Below are 17,570 nucleotides of genomic sequence, written 5' to 3'. Positions count from 1 at the left end.
AACCAAACAGCACATACATACCAAACATAAATTATAATAAGCCTGGGGGAAAGGTGTCTCAAATCCCCCATGCCTGGCGGTATAGGTGGGTCTTAAGTAGTTTACGGAAGACAAGGAGGGTGGGAGCAGTCTAATCTCCGGGAGGAGTTGATTCCAGAGGGCCGGGGCCGCCACAGAGAAGGCTCTTCCCTTGGGGCCCGCCAGACGGCATTGCTTAGTCGACGGGACCCGCAGCAGGCCAACTCTGTGGGACCTTATCGGCCGCTGGGGTTCGTGCGGTAGCAGGCGGTTCCGGAGGTTGAACAATCAACCAAACAAAAAGGCCTTCTACAGATGCATTCTGATTATAATAGGAATAATAATATCATAGAAGAAAACAAAGGTAGTACTGTAGTACCAATAGCAATAAGCATGTTAGGTACAATCACAAAACAACTGGAATTTGAACACCATTGGCATTAACGAATTCACCGACAGTCAATTGCCAAAGGCAGCTTTACTCAGAGCAGCTTATGTCCTGCTATGATATCTCTAACACAGGGGTATCAAACTCAAGGCTCGCAGGTGGATCCGATCTTTGGGCTGCTTAGGTCTGGCCCATGGGACCGACCTGGAAAAAAAGAAAGGACCAATCTGTGGTGTCTTTGACAGCAAAAATGGAGCCCAGGAGGGAGATGTACTCTCTCCAGAGCTACATTTTTGCTGGCAGAGTAGTAACAAAACAAACTACAAGCAAAAGTAGCATTTGATCCCACGAGTGATGTCGAGCTGGCCACGCCGACCCTGGCCATGCCCCTGGGGCGGTTAAACACAACTCTAATGCGGTTCTCAACAAAATCGAGTTTGACACCACTGCTCTAACACCACAAAACCATCAGCATCTGCCTATCCCAGATCCTTGGGAGATACTTAGATAGGTAAAAATGCCAAATCCAGGCTCAACACCTGGCTGACTGCACAAAGAACCAATATAATGGAAAAGACTATAGATTGTTCTCAACTTACTGCTAGAAGTTACAGTGGCACTGGAAAAAAAAAGACCCACAACCTGTCCTTGTGCTTATGGCATTCACAACACACACATGGTCAAGTGATCAAAATTTGTGAGCTTAGCAACTGACTTGTATTTACGACAGTTGTAGCATCCTGGAATAACGTGATGGCTGTTTGCGATCTTCTCAGCTGGCTTCTGACAAGGGGAACTCGGGTTTCTATAACAACACTTAACAACTAAAGTGAATTAACTATGATCGGAGCAAAAAAAAAAGTCATCAAATGAATACAACTCATTTAACAATCGCCTTGCTTAGCAACAGAAATTCTGGTTCTGATTGTTGTTGTTGATGTTGTTATTATTATTATTATTATTATTATTATTATTATTATTATTATTAATTAGATTTGTATGCCGCCCCTCTCAGAAGACTCGGAGCAGCTCACAACAACAAAACAGTACAAATCCAATTATTAAAAACAATTTAAAACCCTTAATATAAAAAACAGTCATACATCTCAGACAGACCATACATAAAACGGAAACGGCCCAGGGGAATCAATTTCCCTGACGGCAGAGGTGGGTTTTAAGGAGTTTGCGAAAGACAAGGAGGGTGGGGGCAATCCTAATCTCTGGGGGGGAGTTGATTCCAGAGGGTCGGGGCCGCCACAGAGAAGGCTCTTCCTCTGGGTCCCGCCAGACGACATTGTTTCGTCGACGGGACCCAGAGAAGGCCAACTCTGTGGGACCTAACTGGTTGCTGGGATTTGTGTGGCAGAAGGCGGTCCCGGAGATTGTGGTTGTATATTGAGGACTAACAATACATATAGTAGAATACATACTTAACTTTATGATGTTTTTATTTGTGGTTAATTTATAAATATATTATGTGGTTTATCGACTACTCACGCTTCTCTTGGATGTAGAGGTAGCCCTCCATAGTCCACTGGCTTGGTGGCCTGTAATCCTGGCTGGCAGACTTCATTCTCTGCATAAGTCGTTCCACTTCCTGACGCGTGCTTTCAAAATTATTCCTGGTCTAAGGAATCAGAGAAAAAGAAAGAGGGTTATAGTGCCTTCTTAATAGAATGAGTTATACGCATTCTCTTCGGAATGGGATTTAGTACAATTAGTATTTTATTTCTGCACAAATCACTGCTCCATTTCTATCTGAAATTTCTATCTAAAATTTTTGAAGAACTATAAACTAGCTCTAATGGTTCTGAATGTATGTAATTTTTTTCCCTATCTCCTTTTGCATCTACCCTAAAACGATTATGGTCTTCTCATAGTATCTTTTAGCTGTCTCTCTTCCTCTAGCAAACATTCAAACATATAACACGTGGCTTGCTACTATAAGCATTACAGCCCCAGCAAAATCTACAGCATGTCAACATTTTTCCAATTACTGTATGACTTTTCACTTGAGACTTCTTTGTGAGCTTGATCCCCATCAATGCACACATTAAAAGCTAAAAATACAAATTATATAGGCTAAGCGCCTTCAAAGGCCATTAATGAAATACGTACAGGTAGTCCTCTACCTATGGCCATAACTGAACCCAAAATTTATGTTGGTTAAATGAATTTTGTCCCATTTTACAACCTTTTTTGCCCCAGTAGTTATTGTATTTTTCAGAGTATAAGATGCATCTTTGTCCCCAAAAGAAGTTGAAAATTTGAGTGCGTCTTATTCTCCAAATATAGCTTTTATTAAGTTTTTTTCCCCCAGCTCTAATGAGGTGCTAAGGAGTGAAGCAAACTTCCTTGCTTTGCTAGCAAAGCAACTTTCCCTTTGCCTGCTTCTCTCATTGTTTCTCTCTCTAAAGAAAGAGAGAAGTTTTTTAGAAATTGTTATTTATCCCCAACCAAGGGATAAAAAGCAAGCATAGAAACATGGCAGAAAAAAACCTCATGGTCCATCTAGTCTGCCCTTATACTATTTTCTGTATTTTATCTTAGGATGGATATATGTTTATCCCAGGCATGTTTAAATTCAGTTACTGTGGATTTATCTATCACGTCTGCTGGAAGTTTGTTCCAAGGATCTACTACTCTTTCAGTAAAATAATATTTTCTCATGTTGCTTTGGATCTTCCCCCCAACTAACTTCAGATTGTGTCCCCTTGTTCTATTAAAGTGTCCTATTAAAAACACTTCCCTCCTGGACCTTATTCAACCTTTGACATATTTAAATGTTTCGATCATGTCCCCCCTTTTCCTTCTGTCCTCCAGACTATACAGATTGAGTGAATTAAGCATGTGTACTCAAAACCAGCAAACTAATGTGCTGAAACTGATTAGACTAAGCCCTAGCCAGATGAACACCTGGTGGCAGTAGAGAGTTCCTGCCAGTACAGCTGATTGTGCGCAGCTCTGCGGCTCTGCCACATGAGCGCGGGTTTTAGTGCAATTTTGCTTCCTGCACTTGTGCAGGTAGCAAAATTTTGCATGGGGACATACATGCATGCATATTTCGGTAAGGTTTTTTGTTTCCACGCATGCATCCTAGCAAAAAAACCTTACTAAAACACGCATACGTGTGCATCCCAATGCAAGATTTTGCTACCTGCAAACGTGCAGGAAGCAAAATTATGCTCGAACCCGCGCCTGCATGCCAGAGCCATAGAGCTGCGTGCAATTAGCCGTTCCGGCAGAACCTCACTACTACCTGTTCTGTTGAGCTCTCTGGTAGATTCCTCCCGAAAATGCACAGATACAATTTCAGACACACACACGTTTGAAAATTCAAAACAATGTTCTTTATACCGAAAATTCAAATAAACTAAGCCCTCTTTTTGTATAACAAAGAGCACTCGTCTCCAAACAAACTGGTAATTTGTACAAGTCCCTTATCAGTTCTGAGATACTTGGCTTGCAGCTGTGAGGCAATTCACAGTCCTTCTTCTTTCACAAAGTAAAACACACTTTGCTCTGGTTTAGTTTCAAAGCGGGGAAAAATCAGCACACAAAGGTCAAAGTCAGCAAAGCAGGCACGAAACACAACGATCAGATAATCCTCCACAATGGCCAAACCCACAGGCTGCTAGTTATAGCAGCCTCACTAATTACCACAGCCCCACCCAACCACAGGTGGCCTCATTTTCTTTTATAATAATCTCTCAGTTGTTGCTGCCTATGCATCGCTCTCTGCATATGTGGCTGTATCATTAACTCTATAAATGCAATTAATAATAATAATAATAATAATAATAATAATAATAATAATAATGATAATGATAATAATGATTATTTATTTATTTATTTATTTATTTATTAATCAGATTTGTATGCCGCCCCTCTCCGCAGACTCGGAGCGGCTCACAGCAATGATACAATGTAACAAATCTAATATTTAATTAATTTATAAAACCCTAATTTAGAAACCAATCATACATACTAGCATACCATACATAAATTTTATAAGCCTAGGGGGAGGGAACATGTCAATTCCCCCATGCCTGACGACAGAGGTGGGTTTTAAGGAGCTTACGAAAGGCTAGGAGGGTGGGGGCAGCTCTGATATCTGGGGGGAGTTGGTTCCAAAGGGTCGTGGCCGCCACAGAGAAGGCTCTTCCCCTGGGTCCCGGCAAATGACATTGTTTAGTTGACGGGACCTGGAGAAGGCCAACTCTGTGGGACCTAACTGGTCGCTGGGATTCGTGCGGTAGAAGGCGGTCCCGGAGATATTCTGGTTCGGTGCCATGAAGGGCTTTATAGGTCATAACCAACACTGGTTACCAATGATGATGATGATGATAATAATAATAATAATAATAATAATAATAATAATAATAATAATAATAACAGCAACAATAAGAATAATAACTGGTCTGAGTACAAATGGATATTAATAAGCAAACTATATACTGTATCTGAAGAGAATGCTAGTATTGCATATTAGTGTACAATTAGGTAGTATAATATTATTGCAGATCTCCATTAGTGCTTGTGATGAAAACAAAAGTGTATCTTTTTCAAGTACAGATATAGAATCTCTGCTCTGCTAATAAAGTAAAAGGACTTCAAGGCAACAGCATTATCACGTCCATGTAAAGTGGCCTCGGGGGATATTTATTATTTTTAACCAAGCACCAAATGAGACAAAAAATAAACCCAGGAATTAAGAATTTTTCTCACTCCCTTTCAATTTACTGTTAAAGATTACATCTTTAACATTAAATGCAGTTACTTTTAACAAGGTCAGCAATTGTGATGTGTAACCAGAGTTCTGGGATTGAGCTAATCTAACAACGACCTGTAAATATCCTCAGAGATTTTGTTAAAATGCAAAACCCTTTTGCTCTTTCAAAAAATAAAGTTAGAGCAACAGTGACCTCTGGTGCTTTTAAAAAAACCCAACAGTTTAGATATGATCTTAATACACACACTTTTCCTTTTGCTCTCTGTGGTCAGATTTTACAGTTCTGTTGAACTGTATGCAACAATAAATATGAAATTTTTGCATGCTCAGTTTTTTTTTGAATTGTTGTAATTTGGAAGTTTGTATTCATTGTTTTCTCTTCCTCTTCTTCTTAATTCAGAGATTAAGAAACTTCTATTCATCTATTGTATGAATGCTACATATGTATACTGATTATTTAGTTTATTGTGGATTTTAATCTCAGTTTTACTGCTAGATTGTATATTTGACTTCTTTTTAATTGTTTTTTGTATTTTATATTGTTGTAAGCTGCCCTGAGTCGAATTAAATCAATCAATCAATTAATCAATCTGTTCTCTCCTTCTAGACAGCAATTTGGACTTTTCCCAAAGGTAGGACAGATGACAGCACAAGAGTTGAAAGTATTTTGAGGACTGACACCCACAATACTTTCTTCTCTTCAATCATTGCACTCTACATAGGGTTTCTTCCTGTGTAAGTTTCAGAGATTTCTGGCGACGTTTCGACGAGGTCCTACTCGTCATCTTCAGGCTGGTGCTTTTGTCCTTGTGCTAGCATACCTTCATACTTGTACCCGTGAAAATCTACGAAAACAAATACACACACACACACACAGTGTCCCCTCGATTTTCGCAGGTTCGAACTTTGCGAAAAGTCTATACCACGGTTTTTCAAAAATATTAATTTAAAAAAATACTTTGCGGGTTTTTTTCCCTATACCATGGTTTTTCCCGCCCGATGATGTCATATGTCATCGCCAAACTTTCGTCCACCTTTAATAAATATTTTTTTAATAAACTTTAATAAATAAACATGGTGAGTAATAATCTAAACGGTTGGGAATGGGAAATTGAAGTTTAGGGGTTTAAAGTGTTATGGGAAGGTTTGTGATACTGTTCATAGCCAAAAATAGTGTATTTACCTCCGCATCTCTATTTCGCAGAAATTCGACTTTCGCGGGCGGTCTCAGAATGCATCCCCCGCGAAAATTGAGGGAACACTGTACAGTGATCCCCCGATCATTGCAAGGGTTCCGTTCCAGGACCCCCCGCAATGATCGGTTTTTCGCGAAGTAGCGCTGCGGAAGTAAAAACACCATCTGCGCATGCGCAGATGGTGTTTTTACTTCCGCAGCGCTAGCGAGGAGCCGAAGATTGGGGTTCCTGGGAAGGGGACTCAGCTGGGAAGCGGCGCTGGGGTTTCCCCACCGCCCACGCAAACTCCTCGCTGCCGCTCGCCCGCCCTTCGCCCGCCCACGCCGCTCGCTCGCGCCGCTTCCCAGCTGAGTCCTGAAGCCAATTCGCTTCAGGACTCAGTTGGGAAGCGGCGAGAATGAACGGCGTGGGCGGGCGAAGGGCGGGCGCGCGGGCAGGCAGGCGGCGGACAAGCCGTTCGCCCACGCCGCTCGCTCGCGCCGCTTCCCAGCTGAGTCCTGAAGCCAATTCGCTTCAGGACTCAGCTGGGAAGCGGCGAGAATGAACGGCGTGGGCGGGCGAAGGGCGGGCGAGCGGCAGCGAGGAGTTTGCATGGGCGGTGGGGAAACTCCTCGCTGATGCCCGCCGCTCGCCCTCCCACCAGCAAGAGGGGGAAGACCCAGGGAAGCCGCCCAGCAGCTGATCTGCCCGGCGCCATCTACGCATGCGTACCCATAGAAAAAAGGGCGCGCACGCGCAGATGGTGTTTTTACTTCCGGGTTGAAAAATCGCCATATAGCCGTTTCGCAATGATCGGGATCGCAATACCCGGGGGATCACTGTATATGTATGTATACACAGTAGTACCTCTAGTTTAATTCGTTCCAGACCCGAGCTCGTATGTCGATCAACTCGCATCTCGAATGAATGCCTTTAAACTTTGTTTTTCTGCGACGAGATAACCAGAAGCAAGGATTCTTGCGCCACCTAGTGGAAGCTCGGCTCGTATCCCGAATTTGAGCTTGGGTGTCGAACAGAAATTTTGCTTGCGTCGTGGCTCGTAACTTGGAATACTCGCATGTGGAGCATCTCGTATCTAGAGGTACTACTGTATATAGTTCCTTTTTGCACTCTCATTGCAGTCTACATTACTAAGCTGTTCAGAATGAAGCATATTTTCAGACCAACTTATCCTAATACAGTGAATGCTGGATTGAGCGCAATTTTGCTTCCCGCACCTGTGCAGGAAGCAAAATCTCACAAAGGCATGCACGTTTCAACAAGTTTTTTTGCTTCCGCGCATGCGTGGAATGCGCATGCAGCACAGGTGCGGGAATCAAATTTGTGCTCGATCCCGCATTTGTGCGCCAGTCTTGGAGCTGCACATAATTAGCCGTACAGGCAGAAGCCCACCACTGCACTTATACATTCCAGTTATCTATCTATGGAAATTCTCAGTCATCCAGGTCATGGTTGTCCCAATGGTGATATTTTTTAAAGAGGCAACTGGACTTTCTTGTTTTTTTCTTGGAATACATTTTGCTTCTCATCCAAGAAACTTCTTCAGCTTCTTTGAAACAAAACTTCTTCAGAAAAAGAACCATAAAGTCCACTTGCCTCTTGAAAAAGCATCTTTGGACATTCCAGTTATCTGGAATGAAGATGGAAGTATGTATGTGTATGCGTTGGGGGGGGGGTTACATTAAACTATAATAAATATAAAATGCATCTTGTGACACATTCACTCCCATGTATTGAAATTATGATGCATAGCTAGAGGTATAACAAGCAGGAAGAGGGAGATTGTGATCCCCTTATATAGAGCGCTGGTGAGACCACATTTGGAATACTGTGTTCAGTTCTGGAGACCTCACCTACAAAAAGATATTGACAAAATTGAACGGGTCCAAAGACAAGAATGGTGGAAGGTCTTAAGCATAAAACGTATCAGGAAAGACTTAATGAACTCAATCTGTATAGTCTGGAGGACAGAAGGCAAAAGGGGGACATGATCGAAACATTTAAATATGTTAAAGGGTTAAATAAGGTTCAGGAGGGAAGTGTTTTTAATAGGAAAGTGAACACAAGAACAAGGGGACACAATCTGAAGTTAGTTGGGGGAAAGATCAAAAGCAACATGAGAAAATATTATTTTACTGAAAGAGTAGTAGATCCTTGGAACAAACTTCCAGCAGACGTGGTTGGTAAATCCCCAGTAATGGAATTTAAACATGCCTGGGATAAACATATATCCATTGTAAGATAAAATACAGGAAATAGTATAAGGGCAGACTAGATGGACCATGAGGTCTTTTTCTGCCATCAGTCTTCTATGTTTCCACACACCCTAATGTCGATTAAAATTGCTATATTCAATGTGGGGTCCACGGATTCCAACGGAAGACCTTAGACTAGTGATGGCGAACCTTTTTTCTCACGGGTGCCAAAAGTGTGTGCGCGCGCACTGTTTTGCATGCGTGAGTGTCCACACCCATAATTCAATGCCTGGGGAGGGTGAAAACGGCCTTTGTAGGCCAGAAATGGCCCATTTTCCAACTTCTGGTGGGCCCTGTAGACCTGGTTTTTGCCCTCCCCGGGCTCTAAAAGCTTTCCTGGAGCCTGGAGAGTGCAAAAATGCTCTCCCCCATTCCCCCGGAGGCCCTCTGTAAGCCGAAAACGCCCTCCCATAGCCTCCGTGTGAGCTGAAAATCAACTGGCCAGATACATTGGAGCTGAGCTAGGGCAATGGCTTGTGTGCCAGCAGATATGGCTCCACATGCCACCTGTGGCACCCGTGCCATAGGTTGGTCATCACTGCCCTAGACTTGCAGTTCCATAAGGAAGTCTAGTAAATGAAATTGTTAAGAGAGACATTTGTTGGGCGAGTTTTTTGCGCCATTTTACAACCATTTTTAAATGAATCCCTGTAGCTACTGTAAGTTAGCAATACAGCTGTTAACTTTTTATAGACATCTCATAAAAGTGAGAAGTTGGCATCCTGCAGGACAAAATTCTACTCTCAGCATTCTTCTTTTTTTAGAATAATGCATCTAGACTTCTAGCGGGTCAATAAGGAAAATAAAATACAACAACAGATGATTAAAGCACACGGTCTGCTTTGAAGTGTGTCCATTTGTGGAACAAAACAAATAGGTTTTTGGAAGACTGGTAATAGGAAGGTGGGTGGCAGATTCCATGCCATCTAAATAATGCTTTTTAGCTGCATGTAACCTAGGGGTGAGTTCTACTTAACTTTGTTTGTATCACGACATTTCCCCACGCACAAATTTACTTCTGTGTATGCTCAGAAGTTGGTTTCAGACCGAAACAGAGCTGAGGAGCTGATCAGCTGTGCTTCGGGTGAAGAGATAAAGGTTGGTATTAACCCGGGTGTGGGCTAGAGGGCTTTTATGAGTCCCATGGGATTGGGCAGCATATAAGTCAAATACAGTGATACCTTGTCTTACAAACTTAATTGGTTCCGGGATGAGGTTCTTAAGGTGAAAAGTTTGTAAGACGAAACAATGTTTTCCATAGGAATCAATGGAAAAGCGATTAATGCGTGCAAGCCCAAAATTCATCCCTTTTGCCAGCTGAAGCGCCCGTTTTTGCACTGCTGGGATTCCCCTGAGGCTCCCCTCCAAGGGAAACCCCACCTCCGGACTTCCGTTGCCAGCGAAGCGCCTGTTTTTCGCTGCTGGGATTCCCCTGCTGGGATTCCCCTGCAGCATCACAAAAATACAGAAGTCCAGAGGTGGGGTTTTCCATAGAAGGGAGCCTCAGGGTAATCCCAGCAGCACAAAAACGGGCGCTTCGCTGGCAACGGAAGTCTGGAGGCGGGGCATCCCAGCGGGTTTGTAAGGTGAAAATAGTTTGTAAGAAGAGGCAAAAAAATCTTGTATCTCGAAAAGTTTGTATGACGAGGCGTTTGTAAGATGAGGTATCACTGTAAATTAAAATTAAAATTCTTCAAAGCAGAGGACTAGGAAAAGACCTGAAATGTTTGTTGCTACCGCACGAATCCCAGCGACCGATAAGGTCCCACAGAGTTGGCCTTCTCCGGGTCCCGTCGACTAAACAATGTCGTTTGGCAGGCCCCAGGGGAAGAGCCTTCTCTGTGGCAGCCCTGACCCTCTGGAACCAACTCCCCCCAGAGATTAGAACTGCCCCCACCCTCCTTGTCTTTCATAAACTACTCAAGACTCACTTATGCCGCCAGGCATGGGGGTGTTAAGATATTCCTTACCCCTAGGCCATTACAAGTTATGCATGGTATGTTTGTGTGTATGTTTGGTTTTATAATAAGGGTTTTTAGTTGTTTTATTAATTGGATTGTTACATGCTGTTTTTTATCACTGTTGTTAGCTGCCCCGAGTCTACGTAGAGGGGCAGCATACAAATCCAATAAATAAAATAAATAAATAAATTGGTGGATTTAAAGTTTTTGTTTTATATTCCAAGCCATCTAGAATGATGAGATTGGAGGCAAATACATTTTAATATAAATAATAAAAAATAAATAAATGTGATAAGCAACGCAGGAAAGTTTGTGCATTTATGCATGAAGTTATTCATTTTATTTTCTAGAGGTTTCAACATTGTAACTGAATTGGGCATTCATCATAAAGGCATTCAATTATTTAAAAACTGCTAGTAAATGAAATTTAGCCTTACATTTTGCAAATTGAACTGCAGCTGTTGCTTGTATGGTGCAAACTCCTGGGCCAGCTCGTATCCCTCATGGTAAAATGTAAATAATCCCTGAAGAAAAGCCAAAAGCTGGGGAAAAAAGAGAGAAAACAATAAAGTTGAGAACATAATAAAATAGAAGGGCCATTGGTTTTACCTGACATGTCCTTTCTCATGTGGATTGACAGGAGAGTGGGTCACTCTAGTCCTCTAACTCTATGACTGGGTTAAATCTCTGAAGACACGCCTCCCTGGTAATGGTGTCCAGTTGACAACAAAGTTAAAGAAAATCCCACTGGCCAAATGACCTTTGGATTAAGGATGTGAAAAGTGAAGGTGTTTTGAGCAACACCTGGAAATTGCAGTGGTGTAAATTGTTTGCTGAACTGTTGCTGAATTGAGTTAAGATTGTCCATTCTACAATCCCATAGTTTTACAGCTAACCCCACAGCAATTATTTAGGTGAAAAAATCAACATCACATCCAGTGTGGTTTTTACTGCATTCTCCAACAGCCAAAAGCACAGTCTAGAAACCAAGACGTAAGAAGAGAGACTGCGGGAACTGGGCATGGGTAGCCTAGAGAAAAGGAGGGCCAGAGCGGACATGATAGCAGTCTACAGGTATACGAGGGGTTGCCACAGAGAGGAGGGGACCGGAGGGCCGGACGAGGAACAACGGCTGGAAGCTGACCAAGGAGAGATTCAACCTGGAAATAAGGAAGAACTTCCTGACGGTCAGAACGATCAACCAGTGGAACAACCTACCAGTGGACGTTGTGAACTCCAATATTCTGGACATTTTTAAGAGGAAATTGGACTGCCATTTGGCTGGGGTGCTATAGGGTTCCTGCTTAGGCAGGGGGTTGGACTTGATGACCTGCATGGTCCCTTCCAACTCTAACAATAAGTAAGTAAGTAAGTAAGTAAGTAAGTAAGTAAGTAAGTAAGTAAGTAAGTAAGTAAGTAAGTAAGTAAGTAAATAAATAAGTGGGTGGGTGGGTGGGTGGGTGGGTGGGTGGGTGGATGAATGAATGAATGAATGAATATCACAAAACCATTACTTTGACTTTGTTGTGATAAGAGTCCATCACTTTTAAGTTGCAATGGCCGACATAAAATATGTACAATTCAATACTATAGTATTTATATTATTATTGTAAGCCACCCTGAGTCCTTCGGGATTGGGGGGCATAGAAGTCGAATAAATAAATAAAATAAATAAAAGCGGAGGGGAAGGAAAGCCTCCTCCCTCCAATCGGTTTCCTAAGTTGGCACCGCAGATGCGGTTATCCAGCAGAGCTTCTGGCTGTAGTTTCTGCAATTAAAGGGATCTGGACCACTCATCAGCTGGTGAAGTGACCAGCAGAGGACACAGCAAGATTCGTAGAGCTGTCTGTGCAAATTGAACTCTTCTTCCTGTTTCCTCTACTAAAGTAACAGCTATGATTGAGGGAGAGAGAAAAAAGGACCCTAGAGTTCTCTTTGCAGGGAAAAAGAAATAAACCAATTACAGTAGCTCAAACTCAGGAGCTAAAGATCTCACGTCCAAGAGTTGAGTCCGAGTTTATTAACTAGAGACCGTTACCAGGGAGGCGTGTATTCAGAAATTCCTAGAGCTAGAGGACTAGAGTGACCCATCCTGGACTCTCCCATCAATCAGAGCATGGAGAATCAAAATGTAAATTCATTTTATCCATCGGATAACTGAACGAACATGAATCGATGCCTGTGACAATATTAAGAGGACAAAATGTGAAAACAAAACAAGTTTTCTTTCTTTGGCTTTTTCAAAGAAGAATTGAGACTTCGATACATCATTCTAAGCATAGTTTGTTATCCCACCGTAGAAGATGGCTGGTACCATGAAGAGTTGGCGAGCCCAAGCCTTCTGGTTTGTAGCTATCGTAACATGCAAATATTGCCTCTTTTAAAGTCACTGACAGAAATCAGAAGGTAGGACAGCAGAAGAAAATAGAAAACAATAATGCCAAGCTGCAAGGTTGGATGTCCAACCTTGCCAATTTTAAGACTTGTGGTTATTGAAACGGATGTCCATGTGCCGCCTCTATGTTGGTTGACGCGGGCAGGATTCCCTTGGGTACCATTTGTTGGGGGTCAAGGGAAAGGGAGAGTTTTGCCTTCTCTTTCTGCTCAAGATCCCCATGTACAATTAGTGGGCCACTGTGTGACACAGAATGCTGCACTTGATGGGCTTTGGCCCAATTCAGCATGGCTCTTCTTATTTCTTATGGACTTCAACTCCCAGAATTCCCCAGCTAGCAAGTTGTCAAGGTTGGGTAACCTTACAGATAGGAATGGAAGACTGACTGGTCCTAAGGAATTAAGAGGTAAGTCAGAAAAGAATATGAAAGGTAAATAGGGAGAGAAAAAAGAAGAGAAAGAGACACAAAGATAAAAGCTGGAGTTGTATTTTACTGAAAATAGTGACTGTAATAACACATTGAGTCTGAAAATTCACCATAACTGCAGAGACAACATACATTGGCAGGGATATTTTAGGTCTTCTATTAACAGCAGATACTTCACAGATCTGTCCCAAAGTGACAACTTGATAGCTAAAACTAGTACACAGGGTTACAGGTGTGGTGGGAGATAAAGGAATAATGAATTTCAGCATCTCCAGCCAGATTGTAGCAGAAGGCTGTGATTCAGGAAGAACATTCAAAGTAAAACTAAAGTTAAGACCAGCTTCTAATTAACCAGAGAATCATTTTTTTAAAGCACTGTGTAAGACTTTTACTAAGCCTTTTATCTATTTAAGCATTAATGCTTGCTAATACTGCTAATTTCAGTGCCAAGGTTGAAGGTTTTTCTTTTTGCAAATGAATGTAAGCTTCCTTAATTTTTTGGCTCTCCATGTTTTGCTAAACCCATCATGCTCCTTAGTTCAATGCAGTATCAAGGTGAAACTTCCATGTCAACAGGTTCAGATTATGTACCGTACATTTGTTTTTAAATATCCCTTTAATTCTGGACAATTCCTGACACTAGATGGCAGTCATGGCAAATTTATTGTGAACTGCAAAAGTTGGCTTGAAACTCAAGATTAAGAAAACAAAGATCTTAGTTTTAGGCAAGGATAAAAATTAAAATGCTACAAGATGCAAGACTAAGAGATGGATTTGGACTTCCAAATTGGGAGCTATATTATGATGATGCAGTATTGACATGGATGAGAGAATGGATTTTATTAAGAAGCAAAAGTCTTTTGGTTTTGGAGGGACATGATTTGCGGATAGGATGGCACACATGTTTATGGTAAGGAAGAAGTAAAATACAGAGCTGTTTCCAAAGACATTGTATAAGGAACTCTTTGTATAGAGTGTGGGAAAAGATAAAAGAAAAACACTACTTGAAAATACTATACTGGTTGTCAATAACAGAAGCACTAACCTACCGAAATAGACTTAATTGGGGACATTTAGCACAATTATAAAGATATTATAACAGATAAGGGGGAATTGAAATTTACTCAAGGATTGGAGAAACAAGGAATAAAGGTGGACTGGTATATGAGAATGCAAATGCAGTCAAGGTAAAGATATTAAAACAGAGTGTATCAATTTTAGAAATGACAGAATTAGATAAAATACAGGAATGGGCGAAAGACTAAAATTGTATTATATATTGATTTTGAGCAAGAACAAGTGAAGAAAATGATTAAATGGACAAGGAATTTTGGTCATATTATAGAACTGGATAAATGGCAACAGCTTTGGGAAAGAAATTATAAACTGACGACAACAGCATATTAAAAAAAACCTTGCGTAAAATGTTTTATAGATGACACATGTCACCGGAAAGATTAGCTAAAATGTTTAAAGACAAATCTATGACATGCTGGAAATGCCAGCAAATACCAGGTTCTTTTTATCATATGTGCTAGATGTGCAGAAGTCAAAGTGTATTGGAGTTTAATTCAAATATGGATAAAAAAAATATTGAAACAACCTATAGAATTGAAACCAGAGATATTCATGTTGGATATATGACCGGAGAAATTCAAAAAAGAAAATACATATTTAATTATTCATATAATTACAGCAGCTAGAATTGCATTTGTGCAAAAATGGAAAATAACAAAAGCACCTTCTGAAAGGGTTTAATTTTAAATTTGTATTTATTTATTTATTTAATTTGACTTCTATGCCACCCAATCCCAAAGAACTTCAAAATATTGGACTGTGAGGAAATGAATATTGACAATGAAAATTAAAGATAAGGAAGACTCTGAACACTATAATCTTTGGGGAAAGCTTTATGATTGGTCAGAAAATGAATATGTATAGAAGATAAGTAACACTGATTAAGGAAAATAGAAAATTTAAGGTAGTAGATCCAGATGACAAAATTAGGTGTTGAGGAGGCAGCATCAGATAGTAATTAATCTACCTAGGAAAATGTAAGATATATGCATAGATTTGGATACTGGGAAAGAAAAATTTTTTTTAACTATTGCGAAATGTTAAACTAATGTTATAGTTAACTAACTAACTACAAGTTCCCTTCCAATTCTAATAAACAAATATAAAAATAAAAAGCAAGCAAGCAAAAGGGCATGGAATCAAGTAGAGTTGGGATAAAGAAGACAAGGCACCCACTTTAGAAATGCAACTAGAAAACGCAACATCTGGATGGATGGCTGAGCCTGAGCAACATCTGCAGGAGGATCATTCAAACCACACACAAAAAAGGGCAAAATCCTTTCCTGCACTTGTGCCAAATGCGTTCTTGGGAAGGTACTTTTGCCTGTTCAAAAATTTCCCTGCAGTCAAGGTAATCATCTGTGTGTAAAATGTGACTGGGAGAAAGGATTAAGTGTTTTTAATCTGATCTCACTAATTAAAATCTAATTTTCAATCCGCAGGATTTTAATCACACCATTCAGATCTTAAAACTGAATAACGGTAAGCTTACAAGAGTAAGAAAGAACCTGTAGCATTTGAGATAAACAGTGCTGACTTATGTACCACTTGCCAAGCCTTTCTTTCTTTCTTTCTTTCTTTCTTTCTTTCTTTCTTTCTTTCTTTCTTTCTTGATTTGATTTGTATGCCGCCCCTCTCCGTAGACTCTAACAACGGCTAACAACAATAATGAAACAATATGTAACAAATCTAATATTTAAATTAATTTAAAAGACCCTTATTTAAGAAAACAAACATACACACAGACATACCATGCATATATTTTATAGGCCTAGGGGGAAGGAAATATCTCAATTCCCCCATGCCTGACGACAGGGGTGGGTTTTAAGGAGCTTACGAAAGGCGAGGAGGGTGGGGGCAACTCTGATCTCTGGGGGGAGTTGGTTCCAGAGGGTCGGGGCCATCACAGAGAAGGCTCTTCCCCTGGGTCCCACCAAACGATATCGTTTAGTTGACGGGGACCCGGAGAAGGCCCACTCTGTGGGACCTATCTGGTCGCTGAGATTCGTGCGGCAGAAGGTGGTCCCGGAGATATTCTGGTCCGATGCCATGAAGGGCTTTATAGGTCATAACCAACACTTTGAATTGTGACCAGAAACCGATTGGCAACCAATGCAGACTGCGGAGTGTTGGTGTAACATGGGCATACTTAGGGAAGCCCATGATTGCTCTCGCAGCTGCATTCTGCACGATCTGAAGTTTCCGAACACTTTTTATAAAATAGACTTCTTCTAGACATTTTTATTTTACAGCTGGGCAACATTTTGGGAATAAGAACTTAAAATTGTGGTCTCCGAGCATCAATAAATCAACAACTCCATGGGTATTATATATTATGGCCATGGTTCCCCCACTGAAGCTTGTGAAGTTATAAAAAAAATCAATTCTTATTGCCTCCATATTGAAGGAACTACCACAGTAGATCCTTCGTCTTTTTGCTTCTGAGATCCAGTGTTAAAACAAGTGAGGAAAAACATAAATAAAAGATGGCAACGTTTGATTGATTGATTGACTTGATTGATTTTATTGGATTTGTATGCTGCTCCTCTCCGTAGACTCGAAATGCGAACCAGTTTATATTTGGTTCTGATGATGCAGAATAATCATCCCAGCAGCATGATGACAGAGAAGATTTGGGGGAAAAAAGGAAGATCGAAAAATGTGGGTAGGAAATAATAATAATAACTAATAAATAATAACTTTAGCACTTGAAAATGGTATGACTGTGTCATATTGATTGTTTTTAATATTAAGGTTTTTTTTTTAATTAATTGGATTTGTATCATTGTTACTGCATTTGTTGTTGTTGTGAGCCACCCCGAGTCTTTGGAGAGGGGTGGCATATTAATCTAATAAATTATTATTATTATTATTAATTATTATTATAATAATTGACTCAAAGCCTATGGGCTGAATCCAACCAATTGGACGCTTAGATCTGGCCCGCGAGGCTGCCTTGGAAACAGTGAAGGACTTGCCCGCGGTTCTTCTGCCAGCAAAAATGCAGCTCAGGAGGGCCGCGTGCCAAAAACAGAGCCTGCAAAGGCCGCACGTAGCCCTCTTGAGCTCCATTTTTGTTGACACAGGAGGCCATCGTAGCCAAAACCAGAGGTTTTTGCTG

The 17,570-nt window shown here is 41.0% G+C and overlaps 1 protein-coding gene across 2 annotated transcripts in view; it reads right to left on the bottom strand.

Moving 5' to 3' along the window:
- Window positions 1-17,570, bottom strand: part of ARHGAP42 (Rho GTPase activating protein 42) — a 230,329-nt gene that overhangs the window by 68,870 nt on the left and 143,889 nt on the right. For both annotated transcript variants that reach the window (XM_070749660.1, XM_070749659.1), the window contains exons 7-8: window positions 10,988-11,092; window positions 1,904-2,033 (exon numbers count right to left, since the gene is read on the bottom strand). In XM_070749660.1, the coding sequence (XP_070605761.1) occupies window positions 1,904-2,033; window positions 10,988-11,092 (235 nt within the window). The remainder of the gene's footprint in view (window positions 1-1,903; window positions 2,034-10,987; window positions 11,093-17,570) is intronic.

This window comes from Erythrolamprus reginae, chromosome 4 (genome assembly GCF_031021105.1).
Source record: "Erythrolamprus reginae isolate rEryReg1 chromosome 4, rEryReg1.hap1, whole genome shotgun sequence".
Classification (NCBI taxonomy): Eukaryota; Metazoa; Chordata; class Lepidosauria; order Squamata; family Dipsadidae; genus Erythrolamprus; species Erythrolamprus reginae.
This window is presented reverse-complemented; position numbering and strand designations above follow the sequence as displayed.